This window comes from Mangifera indica, chromosome 4 (genome assembly GCF_011075055.1).
Source record: "Mangifera indica cultivar Alphonso chromosome 4, CATAS_Mindica_2.1, whole genome shotgun sequence".
NCBI lineage: Eukaryota > Viridiplantae > Streptophyta > Magnoliopsida > Sapindales > Anacardiaceae > Mangifera > Mangifera indica.
In genome coordinates, this window is record NC_058140.1 from 3,429,835 (window position 1) to 3,457,200 (window position 27,366).

Sequence of the window (27,366 nt, forward strand, 5' to 3'; positions counted from 1 at the left end):
ATGTATCGTAAAATACTAATAACTATGAAGAGTACAATGGAAAAATTGTCCAAAAACAGACAAAAAAAGAAAAGAAAAAGAGAAAACCAGTCATTAAATGGAAAGGCCAAAGGACTATTTCCCACCCAAACTATGTTGAATTCTTAAAGTTCCCCCAATTAACTTTGAAAATACCATTTGCCCACCTATGACCAGTTAAATTTAACGGAACTCTAACCCCTGAAAATTTAATCTCATTTCCCCCTCTAAAAGTTTAAAAACTAACATTTTATTCCCTAAGCCAAGTTTAAAAAAATTGCATTTCCCCCCAGGATTTATTTCAAAACCCGTTCACTTTCTCCGACGCTATCGTCGACCGTCTCTAACTCCCGACGGTTTCTCTTTCACCGATGACTAGCCTCAACTCCACCCCAACGCATTTGGTGTCGAGAGACGTCGTCTGGGAAGAGAAATCGTCTTCCCAGACGAAGACGAGACGACTCATCGTCCTTTGGGAAGACGAGTTGTCTTCATCTGGGAAGACGATCATCTTCCCAGACGATGTCTCTCGGCGTTAGATGGGTTGGGGTGAAGTTGAGGTAGGCCATCGGTGGAAGAAAAACCGTCGGGAGAGAGAGACAACTGATGATGGCGTCGGAGAAAGTGAACCGGTTTAGAAACTAAACCCTAAGGGTGGGGAGGGAATGTGATCTTTTCAAACTTGGCTTATGAGAGAAAAGTTAATTTTTTAAGTTTAGGGGAAGAAATAAAATCATATTTAAGTTTATTTTTAATATTAAATATAAAATGATGATTTTACCCTTACTACCGTTAATTTTAACTGCTCATAGATAGATATTTAGAATTATCAAAGTTAAAGGGAGAAAACTTGAGAATGAAGCATATCTTAGATGGAAAATAGTCCTTTGGCCAAATGGAAAAGAACAATTAGCAAAGAAAATAAATAAATGACAGGGTAGATAAATTTGCAACGAATTTCCAACAACTCAATTCAATTAAACTTGAATATCCCTGTTCGAACTCAACTTGTTTAAACCAAACACCAATTCCACAGCTCAGATCAATTCCACCCCTACTAACAAGAATTAAATTGTTTTCTGCTTCTCTTTTGATTTCAAATAATGTCTTTGAAATCAGTTCTCGAGAGTGGCAACCAAATTTAAAAGAACTGGATTGTTTATAATAAAGATTTAGAATAATCATTTGACTAAAGACTGATTGAATTTACAGTGTTTGTACAGCGTACAAATCAGTTTCATCTTCTCATTGATAGGCTTGTTCCAAATAAATTTAAGAGTAAAATCCAGGACTACAGAAAATCTGCTACTGAGACAGAATGTTCAAGGATGATGGGCATGCCCCATTTGAAGCATAACTAATTTCTTAAGGTATTTAGCCAAGAACCTAGCGAAAAACAACAAAATTGTACATAAAAGTTAACATCACGAGGAAGAAAATGAACAGGAGGGTTAATGTGCACGAAGGCAACTTTTTTCCCTCGAAGAAAACTACTTCCGGTGTCTCCTCTTCGGCTCAGGTCTTTGCCGCTTCTCATCTTCCCACTCTCGGTCGTAAATTCTGAACTATGATTAAGGACTTGCAAATTTCTAGTATACTATTGTTTGAAAATTAAGAAAGGCCAGCATTCTGCATGCATTGTTAAATGGTAAAAGACAAAAGATAAATGGCTAAAGTGCATTTTTTAGATTGCATGCATGATCATGGAGTTTAAGGATACGGATCTGAATCACGACGAGTCATCTTGGTCGCTACTTCTTTTCCATGAACCCTCATATTTTGTTCTTCCAAGTAAACACCCCGCTGCACCATGACTCCCTTTCGGTCTCCCCTATCTCGTCCATCGTACGACTGCGAGATACCAATAGCAAGAGCAGGAGGTGGTGGAGCCACAGGAGAATACTCACCAGCTTCCCCTGATGGAAGATGGTCTCTCTTTAGTTTCCGTCTCTTAGAGGCAACATTAGCATCCACATCCTCCTTCATAAGATTTGCTTTGTCCCTATCCCTCTCCCGATCTCTCTCTCGGTCATCCACCTACTCAATGCAGCAATCGAGTTAAAAAACATATATGCATTATACACACAGACATCAGATGCCTTGATGGCATAAGGGTTCAATCTTTTTGATAAACAGGTAAGAAAAACGACTGCAACTAACTGAAATTATAAAACTGCATAGCTATTTATAGCAAAGCAAGACTGCAATAAGAGTCATATAATGATATTGTTTCATTTAATATAAACACCAGTGAAATAAAAAAAACACAATTCACCAAACATTCAATAAGTTGTTACTTCCAAGTGTGAGAGACAGATTGTTTACCAGATAACTTTATGCTGGAAATTTATGATGTGATTAGTCTATATGAGCATTTTATAATTTTAACAGTTTACTGAAATTTAAAGAGAAAGCATGTAAAAAAATTGTCGATTAAATACTTTCTTCCACCAACAAGCCAGGAGAGCATAGGAAGCCCTACATAGTAAAAGTAATTTAGCTCAACCGAATGAGGCAAAGAAAATTTGCAATAGATATAATTCAAATTTAAGATAGTCAATTTTCACAAATAACATTCCAAAACTGTTGACCAAAATGTTTTTGGAAAATCAAAATGAAAATTTTCACAATGGCTATCCCAGACTGCCTAAACATTATTAAGAGATCACAGCCATTGGATGAGAAATTCTCCTCCATAATGACTAAAGAAGTCCATTATGCAATAAGCCATCAAAGAAACTTCAAGGCCTAGACATATTCATGATGAGCTTATACAGGAAGCTCATTGAGCTTCCATATTTTGCTCCATGAGTACCCTAAATATACTTCAAAATTGCATCCAGATATTATAAATTAAATTAGAACAATTAATCTCTGGAACTTACCTTCAATGACAAAAGATCTCGTTCTTCTCTCTTTCTCTCTCGAAATTCATCTTCCCTCCGACGTTTGGTATCATCTTGTGAAACTAAGTTATTTTCTTCTGATCGTCTCCGCTCTTTTTCATCATGTCTTGGAGAAAGCCTCTGTGAATGTCTGGTATTTCCAAACCTTCTATCAGCATCTTCATCTCGTCTACCAGTATTAACAGATTGGGGGATCATATGAGGGGGCAGAGGAGGTGGTGGAGGCAAATTTTGACCATGAAATCGATCATCATAAGACTTTTCTGAAGATGAGTCACTGTAGCGCAGTTTACTTCTGTCATCTTTGTTTCTATCATCTTTTACTTTGTCAAAACTCCTGTCACTACCTCTATCTTGCCCTCTCTCAACTGAACGCTCCCTTCCATACCTTTCCATGGACCTATCTCTGGGTTTTTCAGCTATAACATCATCTCCCCGGGACTTATCAGGGCGGTCAACTCTTTCCCTATGGTCTCTATCATATCTATCATAGCCTTTATCTTTTGACCTATCCAAAGGCTTGTCCACGGACCTATACATATTTGGTTCATCTGTGCCTGTTTTCTCAAGATCCACAAATCGAGGATCCTGGGACCTCTCTCTGTCAGATAATTTGACTTCAATATCAACATCCCTTGGTTCAGAGTCCCCTTTATAGCGTTTACTTGGTCTGTCAGGATCTTCAGCAGGACTGTTTCTTTTTTGAAGTTTGTCACTAGATTTTGAAACAGCAGCCGAGTTATCATGTCTTGGAGAATGAACGATTCGGGAAGAAGAGGCCCTTGGAGCATCAGACACCTCATTGCTATCATTTTTACCACCAGAAAACCTTATCTCAGAAGACTTGACTACTCCACTATCTGCCTTTGAGTCAACAGCATGCATCTCTGATCTTGATGAAGAAACATTAGTCGTCCCAACTTGCTTGCCATCTGAAGCATGAGAAAGCAAATCTCTGTCACTGATGGAAGAGACAGAATTTCTACTAACAGCTTTTCCAGACTTATCATCCTTCATAATATCCTGTTTTGTTGCCTTGTTGAGTGATCCAGCTGGCAGAGATCGTTTCACTGAAGCTTTGGACTGCAAATAGTAAATGTAAAAAATTTAATACAAAAGGAAAACTACTGGAAATACACATGTTACTGACTAAAGGAAAAAACAATAATAATTCAGATCTTTCAAGTGAACTTCGTAATGAACTTCAATGAAATTTTAGAACAATTGTGTTATGTATCAGTTGGTATAGTGTACTTTGTTTACCATCTGTTCGCTTTCTTTATAGATTCTACACTTCTTATAGTAAGAGAATCTCCCCATCTATACAACATGATAATACAAGCAATCTGAACACTTACAAAATCTGTATTTATGCACACAGATGCACTCCCCACCTAACAACACAACCAACAACAGAGAACTCTACAAATTTTTTTAGAGAACATCACCACAAGCTACAACCATGCCTAAAAGATTAAGAACATACAGTATAAATTTTAACTTTTCAACCAAATCTAAAAGTGCCAAGTGCATGTACATACATGAGAGTATAATTTTCTAAAGGGCAAAATATTATAGGTTACAATGAGATTTTCATAGGTTATCTATAACAGTACTTATTCAGAATTTTCACTTGAACTTCCAAGCTGCACTCCAGAGAAATCACAGTTTCTTTTATAATTATCAAAAGAATTTTTTCTCAATACAAGAAACCAAGAAATTCCGGTACCAACTCTATAGATGTTCTTTCATCTCCAAGAATTATTTTTTAGATTAGACCTATACAAGAAACCACTCAAATCCTTTTCAGGACACCTATAACATATATTCCCCAAATATCCCATGAGACAGGTATCACACCTGTCTTGACCGGTTAAATTAACTACCAACTTTCATCACTATACTTCCATGGATGATCTTCTAAATAATAGTTGTCTTATCATTATTTAGATGTATACATGGGGCCTCTAAATGAGAAATTACATGCATAAAAAGTAAGAAAATAATCCAAAAACTCTTTGAACCCACTATTTATGAAAAACTTGATGCCACTAAATCATATAAAACCTATTAATGAGCTCAGAATGTCCAGCCATAAAATACAATGAGATTTGGATCACACCTCGGAGTCTGCAGAATTCTTTGTAGCAACTTTGGCCATGTTTTCATCCAAGGTTCTATTTACAGATTCATCCACCTGCTTTTGATTTTCCACAGATCTTGATGTTCCCCCTTGTGCAGGAGCTGACATGGATGAATGAATATCAGAACCATTGGCCATTGAACTACCTTTTAGTTTTTGATGTCCCGGATCAGATTTTCCAAGTGTGACACTTTCTGTTTTTTCCAACCTCCCATCAGTAGGTTTTGTTCTTGAAGTTGGGTCTTTAACTGAACTTCCAGATTCTAAATGTTGTGTTACAGCAGTAACTGTTTTTCCTGAGCCAAGATCACTATGAGAACCATTTTGCACAGCCATTACATTACCAGATAAAGACTTGGAAGCCAGTGAAGCAGCAGGCTTCAGTTCAAGGTATCCCATGCCAAATTCTTCATCTGTAACCCATGAAGGCTGGAAAAAACAAGAAAACTTAGTAGATGTTCAACCACGCACAGTGAAGCACAGTTAATATTACAGCTTACTTTTCGAGCAGCCAAAGCAGCAGCAACACCAGTTGCCAACACCTTGAGATCCTCTCGTTCATCACTTTTGATTTTAGCTACCTGAATCACATGTAGATTATGAAACAAATTGATCATACTAGATTAAATTTTATAACAGAAAAGCAAGAGAGGAAGTAGCTGACTATACATGATATATATTTCATACCCGCTTTTCAAGGTTGATCCCACTTTTTCTAGTGACAGGGAACACGGCAGAAATTTTTGTCAACATTATAAGAGCATTACGAATTTCCATGTATTCAGTGGATTCCAAGCACTGAATCAATAGTCGTGTAATTCTTTGACTCCACTTCCAGTGTACCTATAAGCAAAAACAATCTTGAGTTAAGTGATGAAAATAACAAAATTTCATGACAAGCAAATATGAGCAAGTGGCAACAATAGCCAATTGACTGACTTCTATGTAGCAATGAAGTTCCAATGTAAATCACTTCAAAGCAACAGCAAAACAAAGTTATAGCCCTGAAGGCCGAACAAAGTTATACTCACACACTCACACATAGACAATTTAAATTAGATAAAAAAAAATCTTCACTTTTCTACCAAAAAAAATTGGATTCCTTAATGGAGATAGTAAATACAATTGAAACAACTTATAGATAAAGAAATAGAAAGAGAGGGCTAAGTAAGGGCAAAACGCAAAGGTAAAGATTTGACAAATATCTAATTTAATGTGGATTTAAATGACGTTCCTCAAAAGTAGTTCTATATTTTTAGGCAAGAAAATTAAGCAAGAATGAACTTTAAAGTAATTATGTCTAAAATTGACCTTAATGAACTGGCCGTATGTAACACGCTGACTGTTTGGATATCTATAATAAACAGCAAAGCCTGGCATGTTCCCACACTCACGTTCATAAATCGATTCATCACTCTGAAAAACAAAACAAATGGGGCAAAATTAACAATTGAAATAGAAACAAATCTGCCATGAAAAAATAAACTACAAGCAGAACTAAGATTCTCCAAGAAGAAAACAAATCGATACACAAAGAGCAAGTTCAAATGAACTATTACCTTCCAGTAGTAAGCAATCTTTAGTGTCTCATACAAAAACCTCCCAAGTCTACCTGCTTCATACTCGGTGCAACAGCATATCATAGGTTGTAAGGTTTTACAAATTAGAACATCAATGTGGTTGACGGTGTTAAAAAATGGTGTCCCAAGGGAATGAAGTGTATGTACAAACATGGCACAGTACACAGCATCTGGCATACTGAAGGTACAGCGTGGAAAAATGCAACGCTGGAGGAATTCCATATTAATCTTTAGAGTATCAGGGCAGGAACTCAACCAATTGTCTTTTTCACGAGAAAGCCGCCGACGAACTGATGCTACATTTTCTTCATGCTTCTGGAGTTCACTGGTCAGACGATCTAGAGACTCTTGAATTCTTTCTTTGTCTTTTTTTCTCTTAGTTATTGCAGAACTTGAATTATCAGAAAGCTCTTCCAGAGCTTTAAGTGCAGCATGCTGCTTGGCAATTTCAGATTCATAACGGTTTCTAGGAACATAAAGATCATAGAGTGTGAGCCCCCAAAAAGTTGTGTAGAGATCAGGAGAAAGGCTATTCCAGGCTTTTGAGGGCAACATGGTTTTAACAATGTCAAGAAGATCTGACCACCTGCATATGGATATAATTACATCAACAGTGTGCATAGTACTTTTCCATTTCTCTCTATTCAAACAGCAGTGATGAAAACTGAAGATTTGCATGCTGGCTGACGCTAATCATACAATCAGCTTAAGAAAGAATAAAGAAAACAAAATCGAAGACTATTGTAGTACATTATAGGCTTCTGAGAACCAAGATCCAGAACAACTTTTCCCGGATATCCTATAGGTGCGGACTCCAAGTTTGCAGTTGTGATATTTGAAGTGTCATTATCATCCAATGGCCAGAAAACATCAGAACTCCCTTGACACTTAAAGAGCCTCATTATAGGGCGATATATTAAGAAAGCAACCTACATGAATGAAAAAATGAAAATGAGAAGATTTTCCATTACAGTATAATAATTAATGAAAACTAGAGATTCAAATTGCACACATAGCTTTTTTATGCATAAATAAAGATAAAGCATATCAGAAGTCAACTACCTAAACAAACTAGGTAAGTTGACATCTTGAAGCCTTATCATCCCTACAGAGAGGAGACATACCTCAGGATCAAGGTGGTATTGGTGCACAAGATCATTAAGTGAGGGGACCAGCTGAGCATAAGCAGTGCATGGATTCACAGCGCTGCAAAGAAATTCCACATACTGAAGAAGAGTTCCATGGCATCTATCAAACTGTTCGCTAACCATTTTTATGTAAGGTGCATCTGCAGCTATAACAACCCTGAAGAAAATGATATAGTCAGAAAAGATAATCATAGAATCAGAAAAGTTGCAAGCAATTAGATAAATTCTTGTGGCAATCAATTTACCACAGCAACAAAAATCCAAATACTTAATTATCACATAAATTTTACATAACTACTTGTACTATTTTCATTTGGTGATTTTGTTTAAAAATGATTTCAAAACTGAAAATAAGAAGTTAGAATTTATGTTATCAAAAATTGAAAAGATTTTCATTATTATTGTCAGAGTACAGTATCAAAAAATAAAATAAAATAATGCATTTACTAGTAATATGAAAGAGTTAGTTTCACAAAAAAAGATAAATTTTAATTTTAATGTGTGGAAAAAAGAAAGGTGATAATTATAATTTTGACCTAACACATAAAAATAAAAATAAATGAATGGAATAAATTATTCCATTCTAAGCTTGACATAACACTATATAATATTCCTATTAATACAATGGTAACTTTAGGAAAAAAAACATCAACATTTGTCCCTAATTCTTGTTTTCAGCATGCTGCTGTTAGATATAACCTTCTGATAGAGATTTATCAAACAACTCAAAGAGAAACTATCAAAAGGAACATGGACCTTTTACTGAGATGTCTTTTTTTTTTCCACGTGGGATGGAAGTAATAGTAATTGACATACTGGGATCATATTAATAAGTGGAGAGGATCTCTTATTTCAAAAGCATGCCTAAAGTTCAAAATAATGAGGCCCTATATTTATGATGGACAAAAAACCAACATTGCAAACACTAGCAAAACCCTAAATAACTTCATATATAAACTCTCATATAAAATAATATAAGTATCCTAAATAGCCCTATGCCTACGCCTTGCACAATGGCAAAGGTACCTAAGATGTCATTCATCAACTTCTCTGACAAAGCATAATATTATAAACCAAAGAAATATGCAAAAGACTTATCAATTAAAAAAAATTATCATTCTGTTTTACATTATTAAAATAACTTATACCTTGGAGTGATTTCAATAATGATAGAAAGGTCTTATATTCGTCAAGTTATATATGAATAAGGATGAGCTTACACAGAACGATGTTGAGCAATAAGCAAAAGGAGGGGGATTGCCAACTTTGGTTCATCCTTCGGAAGCAATGAATCTTTTAGCCTATTGGTGGATTTGATCAATGCCTGCAAAGTGCAAAGAAAGATGTAATAAGTTAAAACTTGGTAGATGTAAATCAATACAAAGCTTTCAATATCAACTTTCAAAACCTGATTAAATAACAGTGAAAAGGAACATTGAACATTACAGCATTCACTAATATAGTAATAAATATTCATTTAATTAAAGAAAAGGAAAAAGATAGCATATTAGAAGATGAGAATTTTCTACAATTCATCAGCTAATGAGGAAATTTTAAACATCATGAATACATCACAATTAAAAAAAACTCATACACAAATTTTATTGAAATCATCTTACATAAATCAATGCCCAATGCACCAGAAACTGCACAAGATTATCCATTTTGTGTAGATTTTGATCACAGGGTTCGATTAACAAAAAACCCACAAAGCCTCATATATTCACTTATTCCATACATTGTAAGTGTTCTGGGTTCTAGAACCCCTGGCAAATTTTACACCCATAAGAATGAGATATTAAATAATGTCAAAACATTATGCCATTCCAAATGTTCAAGATTAATGTCACAGGAAAAAATGACCTTAAGCTTGAGAAAAATGATTCCAATAAGTACGTATCAAGGAGACCATCCACTTTGGTTCAGATATTAAAGAGAAAATCAAATAAAATTTATCACTTCATGCAATTCACATTTTGTTTGTTTCCACTATACCTGTGATTCTTGGGGTCTAATTAAACTATAATTCTGTCTTCTTCTTTTTTCCTTCACGGTTTAAACTAGGGAGCTTGCTAAGACACCCACTAAAAATTATTTCAGAAGTAAAACACTAAGTCTTTTATTTTTCACCTCATATATTACAATGTATCATGTTGTTTACTTTATATAATTATAAAAGATAGTATAGACTCTAACAAAGATTTCATATTTAAGATTCAAATGTGCTCAGGATCCGATTGAATGCTTGGTAAAGAGACTACCAAATCACCAGTTTGGCAAGTATTTCCTACAATCTAGAAATCAAATGCACAGATGAAGCTTCACTTGATCATTTAAAACATTGCTCAATGAAAGTTCCATGACAAAACGTCCACAAAACCTTGTTATTTCTAGTTACTCCAAAAGAAGTAGCCTGATACCGAAGGGTCTCACTCCCTGCCATGGCGTCCAACTGCTCCTCAGTCAGGTTCTCCGTGTATTGAACATTAGCCATTTGTTGAATAAGTTCCTGAATTAATCATAAAAAACAAAAATGTAATTGCTCGGTTTTGAACATAATCATTCATGATGAGTGGAATAATAAACTTTGGGACTAAATAATACCTGAAGCAGAACAAGCTCAATTCCTTGCCCCTTTTTCAACTGGTTTACAAGATACTGGAAAAGGCCTCTCAGTTCCATTGATGGATACTTTTTACACCTGATAAGGAAATTGCTTTCAGCATAATTTCAAGAAAGTACTCATGAAGAACATAATTCAAATAATATATAACTGATAATCAGTGTAAACACATCAAATGAAAGGAGTAACGCAATCTTATCAAATTGGCAAAACAACTAAAATTTTAATAATGTTTCACAAGCCAACATAGGGATCATTATTTCATTCCACGTGTAAAATACATAATTCAGCATAACTATTAATGAGGATGACTCAGTTTTTCTCCATAATACTAATTTTTACCCATTTTGTGTAGTCGAGGAAATGTTCAAAGAACTAATAGATAGAAATTAACTGTCACCATCATTTTAAAAGCTCCTAGCTGCAGCCATAGGTATGACTATAACAAGAAACCATTAATAAAGAAGAAAAATTGTTAAATCAAGGGTATGCAACCAAGGACAGTCGTAACTCTTCCAATGATCAACAGTAGAAAGATGAACTACTGAAGTTGAAAACTCCATCACTGCAGATATATACGATACAAAATGTGGGAGCCAAATGAATTGGAGGATTTGGCTTCAAACTTTAATCCCTAAAAATATTTTCATGTGTATTGGACTGAGGTTCAAAATGGAAAATGTTAAAGACTGAAGTAGGAAAATTGATTTTCACCATATATTTTGCATTGTTCTGGTTGAAGTTATTGGTGTGCCCACAATAAACCCAATTTTCTTCTTGTTTAGAGACTGGCTCCCATTTGTTTATAGACATACTTACACCCAGTGTTAACCAAACTTGACAAGAATACCCTTGGTGCATCAAGCAGTTCAAATGAATGTCTATATTGCACATTCATTTTGAGAAATCATGATGTGAGACACCCTTCTCACCCCATCTATAAAAATAATATCCATTTAGAATATATTCAGCTAAACTTAAAATTTATTCTACTTAGTCCACTAATTAATATAAGCCATACACACAACTACCAATAGAAGTCTTATGACTGTTTCTTGCATTAAGATAACATAAGAATTAAAACCAGCTACAGTTTAAAAAAAAGCCATAAAATTTGTTTAAGCATTAATTTTAAAATAAAATTATATTCAGCAATTGACCTTCACTCTTACTAGCATAAATTCAGTAGAACAGTCAAATTCATCAATTCACTTTAATTCTTCTGTGTCAAATCTTCGTTGCTGCAATATAGGCATTCCAAGGGTTCTCTATTTATACCTCTACAAATGTATAAAACTTCTGTAATGATAAAACATATGAACATTGTGTGTGCCAGCAATCAATAAAACAACCCATAACAAACAAACAGTGGATTTAGCAAAATCAATCAGTATAGTACATGAAAGCTTAATAGTGACATGTTTTTAAACTACCTAAACCATGGACATCAAGGAGATCACATAAACATGTAAATTCATAAACACAAGCACAGACATACATGTATTCAACTCTCTGACAGGGGACCTCTTATGCACTTAGTCCATTAACTATTATCAGCCAACTTTTTTAACAATCTACACATATGTATCTGCTAACTGAGACGACACTATGTACATAACATGATCATTCACCATGGAGGAGGGAAAAAAACGAAGAGAAATTAATAAAGCAAACTTTTCAGATCTCCAATAAAGAACTACCCCATAATTTATTGAATAAGCGAATAGCCACACACACTTGACAGCTTGGAAAGATGGACCTCAAAAGAAATATTGTTGACCTCAAACTTCCGATGTTGCCTTGAAAAAAATTGAAGTATACTTCAGAAAGGTTGCAAAAACCTTTTTTTCTATACGCCAAAAATGATCTATTATAGTACATCTCTTTAGTACATCTCTTTCCATAGAAGGCAGGACTGCCATCTATGTATGCAAAATGCACAATAATGAGGACCAAAGATTTCCAGACCACCAAATAGCCACCACCAAAGCGAACTAATAAACAAGGATCAATTTTAAGCAGAGCCTCGTCAATGACACCTACTCTTAGAATGTCTCTCTCACCACAGAATAATTTCCTCTGAAGGAATGGTCAGTGGTCGACTTTTGTAGAAAGAGCCTGATCTGAAAAATTAATCTCTAATGGAATGTTCCAAAAGCAAATGAGAAACCACCAGCTATTAACTAACAATAAGGAGCGCTCAGAAGAAGAATGCTGACTACAGTCTTTAGTATACAAACTGCTTCTACCTTCAAGTCCTCACCTATACCTAAGCTCTTCATTAAGCAAAAATTCAAGAGTTGCAACCACTAATCATTCAGCTGTCAGATAATCATATGCATAAAATTGAACAGCTCTCAATCAACAGTAGAAGTCCCACAAATATCCTTCAGTCCATCTGTCCAACCAACCTGTTTAAAGCCTAATCTCTGTCTGAAAATCAAATTTATACAGCAAAAACAATGCTATATATGCTTTTGCATCATACTCTTCAATACAACAGCAGATTGACATCAGATTGTGGTCTTTGACACTGATGAGCTTACTGTCCACTTTACATCAGTCTATCATCATTACAATTTACATCAAATCTTTAAGTTATATGAGAAAACATAAGGGCCAGCTCCCCAGCTAACAGACATTATTATAGTTCAGGGAAAATCTTCCATGTCCAGGAATCATGAATATTACTTGAATGTCCTGAAGGTACCGTTTTCGCCTCTTTAACATCCCATCCATACACCAAACATGAAAATTGTATAAAAATGACACTGAGAGGAAGTTGAACAACAACATCCTTCCAAAACTTCCCAGTTCAACAGATATCACTCTCCTGTTCCTATGACTTTACATCAGAACTTAGTCAGACAAACATATTCACTGAATCATGCCCCACCCAATTGGAGAGCCAAAGAGTTGGAACTGATCTGAAATTGCACATCAGCAATGTCCCAAAATATTACAGGGTCCAGTCATCCAGCTTTTTCAAAGCTTAATCTGCAGCCTGGAAACTGAAGTGAAGCATCCCAAGATAGATCTAAACTAGATAGGTGAAATTAACAAATAAAGAGACTAATTCATGTCATATCAATAAGAAATTACATTGGTAAACAAAAACAGATGAGAAGATAGCAGAAATGCACGGAAGGTAATAAAAAAGGGTGATTTGTTGTAGAAACCATATAAAAGAAGAATGAAACTGAAACCTCTAGACAAATAGTGCTTCTATCAATTTCCAGACCAAATAATTTTATAATGTTAAATCAGAAAACAACAAATTTAACTGCTAACAAACATGTCAGTAAACATATGCAAGGGAAAATGATAATGACAATAAACTGTTCAAGAGCTAAACACATAAAATGTATAGAAACATTTAAAAAAAACAAAGGAATAATAAAGAAGTTATACATACAGGTGACCCCAAAATGAAGCTAAAGATTGAAGCCAATCAGACAAATTAAGGCCATCATCTTTGAGCTTGTCACGCCCACCTTGTGCCAAGCGCTCAATGACAACATATTCCAAAACATCGTACTCAAGCTGCATAAGACCATAAAATTTAATAAGATCATGCTAAATACCAGATGATTAACTGAAGAAATTCCACACAAAGCATTCTGTACACAATTTAACATCGCTCAGAAATTTTGAAATGAAGGCAGCATATAGTTCATGCATATAAATCAGTATAGAAGAAATATAAAGTTGATTTATCAACCACAATGAAAAGTTGTGTGTCAACTCTATAAAAACTGTTCTTCACAATAACACTCCTTTTTTTTTTATAGGAAACACTAGTATATTTTGAAGCTGTATACACACCAGATATCCTTAACCACCTATTCAGTAACACTAAGATACTCCAATGATCTAAAAACTAGGCCAATTCAATAGACATACAAATGTAGCTGATTATTATCACCAAAAGCAACGGTAACATCTAGATCAACACACAAAAGAGATCCAATATGGCTTACATCAAAAAGTTACAGTAACATAAGGATGCAAATACAGTAGAATATTACTAAAACTTCAAAACCAACAGACACTTTAAAAAAACTCATTCAGTCAGATAAAAACATATCAACAATTTTTCAATGGAAACTAGAACAAAACTATCTGCCTTCTACAATTTGTAATTTCAGTACAAACAAATATCACCAACCATAGGATTCAGACAAACCAATATACTAAAATACACCATAAAGTGCAGACCTGTGTCAAATACTTGAACGCATCTACAACAGGAGTAATCATATCCCTGTAAGCCTCAATCTGCATCACAGAATCCCAAAGAAAAAGAACATTTTGTTTTGTTAAAAAAAGAAAATCAATGTTTTTAAGAAAGGAAATAAATAATGCATTATGCAGCAAAAACAATACCTGGTGAACAATTGTTCTAAGTACAGTCATTGGATTTGCATGAGCTAATTTTGCAACCATCCGACCAAGCTGCTTTAAATTTTCTTTGGCAAGCCTTTTCAGAATCCTCCTTGTGTCCAGCTGTAAAACAGCAATAAAGAGCAAATAGGATCTTATTGGACCAAGCATGAAACAAACTGAAGAACACAGTCTAAAAGACTTTATGTTGATACCTTAGCAGTCTGCCTAGCAGCTAAAACCATAGGGTTCCGCTCATCATCTTTTTCCCATTCACCATACAAACGATATCGCACCTAAGCAGACAGAGATTCATCTAGCAAGATTTTTCTAATTCTCAAATGAAAGAATCAAATAGCACTGATGTAATGCCAACCTCATATGGAAGGAGATTCATTACTTCCCAAATCTCCTGACCAACTGCTGGATTTGCAGGGATCAACTGTAAAGAAGGAAGTAGACAAGTTCCTAAAGCTTCCTCTACCCTTGACCTAGCCTCCTTTAGGTGCTGTCGGGGAACTCGGTTTCCACCAAGATCAGGTTCAATATTTGAAACGTCATCATCACAGTTTACAAGCTCAAGTGCTGACACATAGTAACCTCTCAACACTCTACATACCTTCTCACAAAAACACCAACAATAAACTGTAATGAACATTTATTTGTGTGCTCATGTCTGTGTGCGAGTGCAAGAAATAAACAGCAAAGCACCTTCTGCAGTAATACAGTATCACGATAAAGATAAGCCCCAACAGTAGCCAGCATCTGGAAAAGTTCTTTAGGAAGATCTACAAAAGACCTATTGACTGGTGCATCAGTCGTATCCATTGCATCAATACCCACAGCAGAAATTGACCCAATGCTCTGAATATGCGTACGACGAATGATGTCATACGCTGAAGAAATTGTTTTTCCAATGAGCCTGGACATAAATACAAAACAATTATTTAAAGGAAAAAAAAGAACCAAAAAAAAAAGTAACTGTGAATATGTTCAAACATAGAAAGGTCAAAGCCATATTTATGTTAGAAGAGTTTACAGGATTGCAGAGGATTTATAGTCTTGCATGACTCTCAGTGCGTGCTTATGTACAAGAATGTATGAACTTACACCCAACGCAGACATCAAAAATCTTAAGGGCAGTTTGGTGTAGAATTAAAATATTTTTTCAACAAGTTTTAAGAAACATGTTCACTCGAAGAATTTCCTAAAATTTTTTTAAACAATCCCAATAATTAGTCTTAAATAAAAATCATCCTTTTCACTGTTTTACATAGTTTTTAAGGCAGAAAATAGTTTTTAGAAGTTATATTAAATGTGTTCTCAGATATTAAAAATACAATGATACAATTCAATTTTTGGATTAAATATTGCTCATTTAAAATTATTTTAAAATTACAAATTAAAGCAGCCCTACCTACTACAATCAAATAGAAGTTGCCCATTAAAATAAAAAGCTTACCTAAATAAGCCATCACAGATTGTAATGTGTGCTACCGGATTAAGTGGGGCAAGACGTTCAAATAGTACATTGGCATGGTACCTGACACACAAAAAAAAAAAAAAAAGCATGATACATAATACATAAATAATCAAATAGAAACATATAAATTTAATAACAGACAATACAATGAAGAAACACAAAGTGACCAACATGAAAAAAAATTTGACAATAGAAGCATCGTATGCATAAGATGAAAAAAGTGGAGGTCAGCAATTACATTTAAAAAAAAAAAAATGATAAGCTTATCAAGTCAACACTACATTAAATATTTTAGTCTTTTGGTACTTACTAGCCCATCAAAAGATTTTGGCAAAACTGAATCCCTTTCAATAATGACTAAAAAATAAAAATGTCAAAAAGAAAATTAAAATCTTATATTATGGTTTTCAAATAATAATCCATCAGTTCAGCCATATGAGAACAAAGTACAGTTTAGCACAAGTAGTTAATCATAAGCATCAGAACTATAAACCAAGTTTAGGAAATATTTCCAGAATTTCATGTTAAGAGAATGTCCACACGCATCAAGGAAGTAAAATAAAACATTTTAACTCGGGAAATGCATACCATAAGATTTAAAATATAATAAATAAAGGGGAAAAAAGAAAAAGGAAATAGGAAGGTAAATCACATGCCCACCACTGGAAAAGACATTTAAAGGATAAAAAACAAATAATTGACTGGACTGAAGAAAGGCACTATAACAGCTCATATACATAGAAATGAGTTATTAAATAACAGGACACTAAAAGCTAATCTTGAAGCAGTAACATATTCAAAAGCAGAAGCAATAGAAACTTATCATGTACTGAGGAAAATAGGAAAGAAGAAAAGGGCACAGAAAAGTAAACTACAAGAGAATCACAAAAGTAGCCTCTTAAACAGTCACCGACACCAAAGATAAAGGCAAAAAACCAAACCTACCAGTCATCTACGGAAAGAAAACCTGTAAGCAAGCCCAAAGTTTGACTATTTTCAAGCTCTGGGGACCTTTCAGCAACAGCCTCAGTTTCCATGTCTAAAGCAGCATATAGATCAATAGTCACGTCTCCTTGTTTTTCATCTTCCATCAGATCCTTACCAGTAGCAGCAAGATTTATTTTTCCAATTTTGTTTGCCTGTAACAGGTTTTTTTATTAAAACAAGAATCTCCATACATGAAGTTCTGAGCTTCATCAGAGTAAGAAACTATACAAACAATGATTAAAGTAGTCTATAACGCCTCCACTATAGACCTGTCTATATTGGTCAATGCACCCAAAATAGAGGAATTAAGAACAAAACCAATCAACTGATGACACCTAAAATCAGGAGCAATGGAAGAATACACTCTTTAATATATAGACAAAAAATCCTATGCAACCTAGTATAACACAAAGTTTCCAATACCAGAATCATATATGATTTAACTTAAGGCAAACACCAAAACTGAAAACTCATCAGTCTTAAATTACAGTAGATATACCTCTTCAAGCCGCTTAGCTGAAAATGCATTGTAATGTTCAAATGCTTCATCATCCTTGGGAAGTAAATGTGCACAACTGAAACATAAACATGCTCATATATCAAATAATAAGCAGAAAACTTAACAGATAATAACACAAAAAGGAACACAATGCCAAAGCTCAGATATGGAAACAAGCGGATTAACATAAATTAAGGCCTAGCCTAAACAAGAAATTTAAGAAAAAAATAGCAAGAAAAAGGGCAGTGCTTTTTTAAAATCTTTCTTGTGAAGTGTTTCTATTTCCTAAATCATCTTCAATCTAAAGTCTGTATCCTCCCATTGTTATATTACCACACAATCCAAAACGGCATATTTTGACAAATTAATTTGCTAAAAGATGATTCTACAGTTCCATAAAAGTCATGGTCATCAACTTTCATCTGAATCTGGCAAGACAATATCAATTAAATGCCATAATCATATATAAGCCATATGCATAATGAAAATTCTGAAGCCAACTGTGTATTTATTTATTTATCTTTACAATTATTAGCATTTAAAGCACTGGAACACAGCTGAAGTTCATCTTTAGAATACACTAACATTATTAACTTGCTCTGCCTTCAATCACCTAGTTTCTGTGTTTCAAAACCAATCACTACTCACCACCTTTCTTTAATATCTAAAGCCTTCCATAAGATCCCATCAGATCATATCAAGCAATTCCCAACATATGATTTTGATTCAGTTAGTTCAAATAAATCATTTTCTTATTCGGTAGAAATTTTGATGACTTCAATGGGATAGTTTCATAAAGCCCAGAGTTCCTATTTGTGTTCCATGATAACAGGAAAGCATAATGACATATGCATGGTGATGAACAGAATGAGAGCGACTTTTGCAATAAGAGTTAAGGAACACAACTGACAAGTTCCAGATAAAGATTGAACTTTCAGCACCTTTAGATGTGAAATAAAAAAATAAGTGAATTCTACATATTGGGAAGAAAACAGCACGAACATAGTTTCTTTTGCAGCACAAAAGACAAAACTCCAGAAACAACTATAGTAAATATCCAGTTTATACATCCACTTCCATTTCCAGCCTATCCAACAGAAGATTATTGTATATTTATAAGCATGTGCACTTTAAAATGCATATCATATACATGTATAAATTTACATGAGTCTGCATTTGTACATTGCTGCTTCAAGGTATAGAACATTATGCATTCTACCACAAGATAACATTACTAATAATAAAAGCAATTATGTAGATTAATTATCCTCACCAAGTAATTATTGTGTCCTAATCCTTTACATACAACTTTATTCTGCGACAGTATTCTTCTACTGACATAAATCAAACCCAGAACTATACCTTTCTGAACTAGCTCAATTATTTCTGCTTTTCTGTTACTACAAGATTATAATTCTTTTTCTTGAAGAACAAATCCCAGAAAAGACTTGACAATTATCATCTAAAGACAGACAGCTAAGAAATTAAGAACATAATGCTTTGTTTTAACCATTGCCAATCTAACCACATTAACTAGATTTGTAGAACAAACAATTGATCCATGCCCCTCTATAAATCACTTGACATACTACTAGGGATCAATGTGAACATAAAATTGGCAAACTCCCTTCTCATTGCCCAAAGTCAAACATGATATAACAAATTTATTTTCACTTTATTATCAGGCATCAGCTAAGTAATAATGGGGCCTCTATTGGGCTTAGTTTCAAATCTTTAACTAAAAAGATTAAATAAACAACAAATTACAGTTCTCAAAGTATGCACTAAAAAGAAACATAGCAAGATGCCAATCAAGTTCACATCTAAGTAACTTCATATTGCATAAAACTCCATGTTATAATATAAAAAAAGATAAACAACTAAAATATACTATTCTAAGTCTCACATAAAAGGAACAGGAATTTAAAGTTCTTATAATTTTATTGTTGCAAGCATCTAGATAGAATAAATCCCTACAAATGAACATTTATAGCTAATTTTAGCTAGATAAATTTAACCAGAATGCAATTTCAGATGGTATTTATAAACTGACCAAAAAAAAAAAAAAGATAACTACAATGCAACAGTATGAAAACAAATGCACACATATCACTTACATGCTATCAAGGTCAATGAACTCATTTTTCACAAGCAAGGCTGCAAGGTTATAGAGCCCAAACGGTGCAGGGCTGTTTACTTCCAACCGCTGATAATATTGAAACTTAAATCCAAGAATTTGGGATGCATGAGACTGCAAAATAGTATAACATTAGGAGAAAACAAAGAATTTCTCTAAATTCAAGAGAAAATAACCTAAAGCTACCCATCAATCTAAAGTAGAAGATATTAACCTTGGGAAATAAGGGAATCAGTTGCAGAAATACTTTGCTATTCGGCTTTAGTTCAAAACACTCCAAAACCTGAAGGCTCAAAGGATATTTGAAATTTACATTGTCATATCATTTTCCAAATACCACAGATAGAAACATCAAATAGTTCAACTTTCTAGACAATGGAAAAATAAGACAACTTACAATATCAAAAACACGGTTGGGGTCAAGATCAAAATGTCCAATTAATGACTGCAAAGATTACACCAATTAGGAAAAAGAAAAATATCAAGACAAGATTGGATTCAGAAAAGTACAGATAAAAGTTATGAACTTCAAGTCAAAACCTTAATAATGCCTACTGTCGCTGTTGATGCATTTTGAGTTGAATCTTCAGAACCTTGACAAAGAAGGGTGGCCTACAGATCAACAAGGCAGTATTAAGCAAATAAAACCAACATCAAAAGAGATGACAAATCAAGTGATCCTTGGAATTTTCCAAAGTATTACTAAGTATAGATCATACCAGCTTTGCATAGCCCTCACTCTCTTCTCGAAGAAGGTTGAATTTTGTTTGCTGATAAAGAATTCGAGTGTTAACTCTCACCTGAATCAAAAGAACATGTACATCAGTTCACAGAGCAATTAGATTTTCATTGTCCAGATTCTGCACATATCCGAGTAATCATACAAAACTAGCATGTCTCAAATATATGTATTACTCAGCACACAAACAAAAATATAAATCCTACCTGTGATAGTCATTTAAGCTTAAGATGTCTAAAAAATGGGTAGAACATCAACTGATTCATCTTAAACCAACATATTTAATATTTAATTATGCACAATATAACAATTGGGACAACAAATTACGACATATTCTCCATTGACAAGGGAAGGAAACAGAAGGCTTCCAAAAATCATTACATTTAATCACAGTCAGATGACAAGTGTACTCAGATGCATACTAGGATCAATAATAGCACATTTTAACACAACTTCTTACACCATTTTTTATAAGGGACAGTGGATCAAAGCACTTTAGACCATTGAGATTGCATCTAACTTGTCATTTCCAAAATGCATCATATGCATGCTAGATTCAATTCCAATAATCCAATGTGCTTTGATCTAATAATTCAATTATCTAAAAAATATAGTGCCAGGGGTCCTTCCCCAATGTGCATTACACTTACATGAAATGACTAGCTTCAATTAGCAAACATCAAGGATTGTCACTTGAGTAAGTAACAAGCAATTATGACAGATTACCTCTTTGCCCTTCAAATCTTGAGCCTTTATCTTGATCATTTCAGCCTCCCATAAAAATTCTTCCTACAAAATACAATGCAAACCCTGTGTAAGCTCTTTTAGTTATCTTTAGTATCATTGACCAGAAAGGAATATCATTATAGAATAATAAAAACAAGAAACAAATTGCTACCAGGAAATTGGTATTATTAAGTAAAAATTTACCTCACATCGCTCCTGGAAGAGCCTCAATGGGACCAGTGCAGATTCCACCAGCCACTTTGCCTAGAAACAAGAATATAAACTAACTAAAGAAATCAAAACAACTGACAAAAATGGAAACATTCCTGTCATAAAATAACAATGAAGCACCATGCACAGTAAAGCACAAGAGAGCAGTAGAACATAAAATTAGGACTACTGTAGCTAAAGGCAAAAGAAATAACATACAAGCCAATTAGGAATCACAGTTTCTTCTAAGGAACTACCCTCATGGAACAAACTAAGGAACCGTACTTCTTCTAGGGTACTACCCTTGGGGACAAAATCCATGCATATTTTCAAAGTAACGAATTTGACAGAGCATTAATAATTAACATGCATAATTCAAAACATTTATATTAGATAACCATGCTGAGCAAAAATCAGGTGTTTCGAACAATTGACTTCTAAGGAAAAATTATGTCAGTAAAAGCAAGTTTAAGCATACTCCATGGCATGTGCCAGTGCACTTAAATACAGCCAGTCACTATCACTCTTCAAATTGCTAGTTATCTATTGGGTTTTCTTCCTCCGATAAAAAAATTTTCACCCATTCAGTTTAATGTACAAAGAATTTTTAGACTATTAACGAGTTGTTTTCAGTATTGATAAAATGTTAATGAAATGAAAACATCTAGTGTTCATGTGACATTAAACACACATTTTAAAAAAACACAATAACAAATATTCAACACTGACCAACTTTATTAGACGTGCACGGTACTCCCCAGGCATTGTAAGCTGCAACATTACATAAATGCAGAAGCGTAAGCAAACACTCGGCCATAATACAACACTTGAAAAGTATATCTTTACTACCTGATGAAAGAAAATTAAGCAGCCAGGAAAAATATTTATAGTAATAGGATCATTTGCAACCAATTAAACACCACCACAGTTGTGCAGTTGTGCTTCTTGATAGTCCTTTCTTTAAGCAGTTATATTAACACGTACATATCAAAACGGGGAAAAAGAAATCCTTAAATCTATTTCTACTAATACTTTGTGATTTGCTAAAATAAGAAGCGACTTCTCAAATGTTTTCCCAAACTCTAAATTAAACCAGTAGATACAGAAATCTAATCCACTAAAATTCAAATGAAAAGACAGATGAAAGCCAAACAAAGAGAAAAAGAAAATGGCTAGAAAGAGGTGCAATTTCATATATAAAGATATTCAAGTCCTCAAATGTTCTCATATGAGTCATACCAATAGGATTGCCCCAAAAGCTTAGGCTTTCATTAAACCTATTAAACTTCTAGTATGAAGATGATAGTTAAATCTCCAAATGAAGAAACAAGCTTTTCTCCTCCCATTTTTCTCATAATTTCTACCTTCTCCTCTCTAATGTGTAGGACACAATGATCTTAAGTATCTTCTGTTACACATTACACAAACCAAGAAAGTAATGGACACTTTCTTTGGATCAATTCTCTAATGTTAATATTTCCTTAAGCTAAAGGCCATCCAAAGACTTGGATTTTATGAGGAACTTTATGCCCTGTTTGACCTTGATTTTCTGGTATTTTTAGTGTTCTCCCTCATAAAATGCAAAGTACTTTATAAACACATGTTTTCATTTAGTTAAAAAAAAAACGAAAAAATGATGTATTTTCTACTGATAACTACAAAGCGATGAAACAGGAATAACAACTTTCTCTATTTTCTCCTCTTCAAAATCATGTCAAAACTGGAAAACACTTTTGAATTATTTTTCTTTTTTATTTAATTTTTTTCTCATTTTAATTTGATGTCTAAAATTATTAAGAATATGAGCAAATCATTTTAATGACCATATGAAAAAACCAGTCTTGTTAATTAAGTTTCACAATGTTAAATTTTAATTCTAATACTGACTGCATTCTCATTTCTTAAAGACAGAAATTTGAAATTTCTTTTTCATTTTGAGTTCATTCTTTAAATATAAGCGAACAAAACAAATCACTTCTTAGATATTCATATCACTGGGAGTCTTAGAGATGCTCACTGACAGTTAAGTATCAACCACTCTAGAAATGACTCACAAAATTGGTTATGTGAACTCTGTATCTTCCAATTTCTGCCATGTCATCATTAGAAAACATTGGTTGTCATCTCCAAAATGAATGCATATTCTTGCTTTCCCACTAAGTCAAACTCATATTAAAAATGAAATTTAAATTCCAATTTAGCAAAAGGAATCTATACTGTTAGGAGTGGGTAAGGTTTAGATAACAAAAATTATTATAATGATAATATTAATATTAATTAACCAATCAAGAAAATATTTGATATTTGATTTGAATAAAATATTTGATTAGGATAAGATATTTCACATTAGGATTTAAATAGGGGTAGAATAAATAGAGGTGATTGGATTGAGGGAATGAAAGAGAATATTTGCTATTTAAGTATTTTGGGCAGCCTTTTGTCGAAAGGGAGGCTACGGCCATTGGAAGGAGTTGGCACATCTTATTGCCAACATTTTTTCCCTTAATATTAATAATGATGTATTAGGTCCCTAACAAATTAGTCTCAGTGCAGTGATATCTGGGCAATAATTAAAAAATGATGGATAGGATTAAGAGTTGATGTGAACAAAAAAAAAAAAAAAAAATTGGAGGCAGTGAAGGAGAAGTTGGAAGCCATGAAATCCCATTTGGATAATATGCATTTGAAGGAACAAAAAGAGATTGTGAAATGGGAGGTGATTTAGGCGGAAGACAACGAGATAAGAGCTTGATTTTCATTGTTGTTGTCTGAGGAGAAAGTAGTAAAAAGAGCAATGATTGACAAGGAAGACGACAAGATCGAGGTTGATTTTGGAATACCTGGTGCATTCATGGAGGTGGATGATGTTGAATTTGACAAGAAAAGGGTTGTGAGGTTAGGATTTGAGGCACATGCGATGGTGCTTAAAACGAACAATGCTAGAATGGTGTTTTTGACAATGGTGAACAAGAAGTTGACTTTTCTAACTAGTAACGACAATTGGACTAATGGCAAAATTGGTGGGATTTTTTCAAATTAGGTAGAAAGAAATGTTAAAAAATATCAAAATTGGTGAAAAAAATAAAACCAAAACAAAAAACAGAGAGATTTTCCAATTTTCCCACCTTGAGGGCAAGGTGAGTTTCAAAGGGGCAGGTAATGTTCGGATTAGATAACAATAATTATTATTATAATAATCTAATTAATTAATTAATTATGAAAATATCTGATATTTGATTTGAATAAAATATTAGATTAGAATAAGATATTTAAGTTAGGATAAGATTAGGATTTCGATATGGGTAGAATAAATAAAGATTGGATTGAGGGACGAGAAGAGAATTTATTATTTGGGTATCTTGGGCAACAGCTTCTGGGAGGAGTTGACACCTCTTGTTGCCAACACATTTTCTTTTAATATCAATAAAATTGTGTTAGGACCCCAACATATACATATGTGAATATTGAATAGTGACATTTTTAACAAGGCCAAGAGATTTCTAAAGGAAAATTCTCCTAATGATTTTTCATCCCAAAACCAAATATCCTTTAGATTTACCACCAATAAAGATGTGAGAAAGAAGAAAAGACACTCTTTTATGATAGCTTTCAGATTTCTATGGGTTCCAATGAGCCAAATTTGTCTCCCAACCATTTGGATGCATACCAAAATTTGTGTCTAACTACCCAATGTCAAAGAATCTTCCAAGAAAGAATCTCCAAAACAATTTAGCTAATAAAGAGATATTCTTCTCCACTACATACTCCTAGACGAGATGAGATCGATTCTTCATATCCTTCTCCAAAACATCTCATCAATCTTTCTAATATTTTTGCAATAACACAAGGGATCCTGAACGATGAAAGAAATAATATTAGGGGTTCTAGCAACATGTATGAATGTGAGATACACCATTGTGATAAAATCCCATGTTTCACCCACTGGGCCTCTCTCAATTTTCTCCTTTGTTTGGTCACAAAAGCTTGAAGATCTAGGATCATTAGCACCCCATGGGAAAACTCATATATTAAATCAGTAAAATCCCTATAATCAGCCTAGATTGATTGGATAAGTTCTAGACTGTTCTTTCTGAAGAATAATATCCATAAATATACTTCTAGACATTAAATCCGAGTCCAAAAGTAAGATTAAACGTTTCAGAAACTTATAGTAACTTATAATTTATTGATCATCATCATTTGAGAAAAGAAAAAGCACCATCACCATGTAGAAGTAATACTTTAAACTTCTTCTTAGAACTGCAATGTCTTTACTAGTTTACTTCAAGAGCTTCACCCATCAACTTGCTTAGCCCATCCAGCACTAAAGTGAAAAGAAAAGATGAAAACGGGTTTCCTTCGCTCGAGCCCCTGGTGGCCCCAAATCCCCTCTTAGTTCTCCAATTCATCAATATAGATATATCCATACTAGAAAGACAACTCTTTATACATTGTGTCATCTCTTCCTAAAACCTTTATCTTGATGAAAAGTCAACAAAATACTATCTACATGATCATATGTTTTCTCATAATCCATTTTAACTATAAGCCATATACAACACTCTAGCCATCCCTTCAATCATTTCTAGGTCCAACTCATTAGGACATCCATAACTTATTCATGTCATCAACAAGTAGCTCCTCCATCATGCTAATATCTTCAACTCAACGACCAGTCTCTCATCTAAAAAACACCTAAAACCTTGAGATGAAACCCTCACTTAAAGTTGGAAGTTGGCTCATGATATACTCATCAACTGAAATCAAAAGTAGAAAAATCTCCTAAGTCTAGCACAAGTCGAACCAATAATCAATTATCACATCAAAACAACAATAAGTGCACCATCACCAACTAGTTCTATTTACTCCAAAAATAGGATCAAACTCATTATTAACAATTAAAATGGTTGCATTTAAACTACAGTAAATTATTGTATGAGTGAAGAATAAAAACAAGTTTACAGGTTCATAATTGGCTCAACCGAGCTTAGGCCCATTAGTTGTTAACTGAATTAAACTCAGACTCACTACAGTTGAGCTAACTGTCTTCTCAGCTTTCTTCCTAGACATAAATTATAATCAAAAAATCAAATGCCTGCTTATCGAAGTGAGTTGAATAAATTAATAAGCCTACTTAAATAGAACTCTTTCTAATATAAAACAATCTTTCACCACTACATCAAAAAAATTTAAAGAAAAACTCACATCTTGAGCCATTTGAGTAACAATATCTGCAAAACCAGAGGCGATCTCTTTCTCCGATGGTTTGTCCAAAAAATCCACCGAATCCAACGCCGTTTTACACTTTTGAAACGGCAACTCGCCGCGCACCTAAAAATCAAAACCGACACATAAACAACTAGTTTGAATCGAAAACAATCCATAATCAATCACTATTCACTTCAACTACACAAACACTACAAAGTACCATGGCAGAGCAAAGCTCGTATAGGAAGCGCAGCATGGAGACTGAGTTCGTGATTCTGAAGGTAGGGTTTCCACTTTTCCATTCGCGAATACATTCCTCCGTTATGTATTTACACTCTATTTGAGGGAGAGACATCTTTTTTTCTCTTCGAAGAGAGAGGTAAGCGCCGAACCCTAGAGTGAGAGATACCGAAGTCGATTACAGCGGACGGGTAGAGAGTGGTCGGGTTGTAATTATTGGGAGGTTCATAGGCTAAAACGAAGAAAATCTTGGAGATTGGAGGGTTTATTTATGGCTTATCACTCGTCTGTTTGATACTCTCACGGAGAGATGAGAGACAAAATAATCTGTGTTTA

The 27,366-nt window shown here is 34.0% G+C and overlaps 1 protein-coding gene across 2 annotated transcripts; it reads right to left on the reverse strand.

Moving 5' to 3' along the window:
* Positions 1 to 1,218: 1,218 nt before the first annotated feature.
* On the reverse strand, positions 1,219 to 27,366 carry LOC123212848 (THO complex subunit 2). 2 transcript variants are annotated; one of them, XM_044632067.1, is made up of 33 exons: positions 27,011 to 27,366; positions 26,788 to 26,913; positions 22,312 to 22,353; positions 21,577 to 21,636; positions 21,373 to 21,435; positions 20,627 to 20,707; positions 20,448 to 20,519; positions 20,305 to 20,352; positions 20,122 to 20,190; positions 19,888 to 20,021; positions 17,771 to 17,846; positions 17,230 to 17,423; positions 16,264 to 16,344; positions 15,513 to 15,723; positions 15,357 to 15,420; positions 15,178 to 15,320; positions 15,017 to 15,097; positions 14,805 to 14,924; positions 14,637 to 14,696; positions 13,834 to 13,961; positions 10,400 to 10,496; positions 10,176 to 10,304; positions 9,016 to 9,119; positions 7,772 to 7,952; positions 7,398 to 7,576; positions 6,627 to 7,233; positions 6,379 to 6,483; positions 5,755 to 5,910; positions 5,568 to 5,648; positions 5,047 to 5,496; positions 2,904 to 4,007; positions 1,739 to 2,055; positions 1,219 to 1,578 (listed from the first exon to the last, which is right to left on the reverse strand). In XM_044632067.1, exons 1-33 carry the CDS (start codon positions 27,143 to 27,145, stop codon positions 1,509 to 1,511), a joined length of 5,568 nt encoding a protein of 1,855 aa, XP_044488002.1. In that variant the 5' UTR covers positions 27,146 to 27,366; the 3' UTR covers positions 1,219 to 1,508. The 2 variants fall into 2 exon arrangements, with proteins under 2 accessions (XP_044488002.1, XP_044488001.1); XM_044632066.1 differs by having other exon boundaries at positions 15,178 to 15,420.

Coding starts and splice junctions, on each gene's coding strand:
- LOC123212848 (XM_044632066.1), bottom strand. CDS start 27,145: ATGTCTCTCCCTCAAATAGAGTGTAAATACATAACGGAGGAATGTATT. Junction 17,424..17,770: donor CAGCTAAGCGGCTTGAAGAG/GTATATCTACTG, acceptor AACCTGTTACAG/GCAAACAAAATTGGAAAAAT. Junction 7,577..7,771: donor AATACCACCTTGATCCTGAG/GTATGTCTCCTC, acceptor TCATTCATGTAG/GTTGCTTTCTTAATATATCG.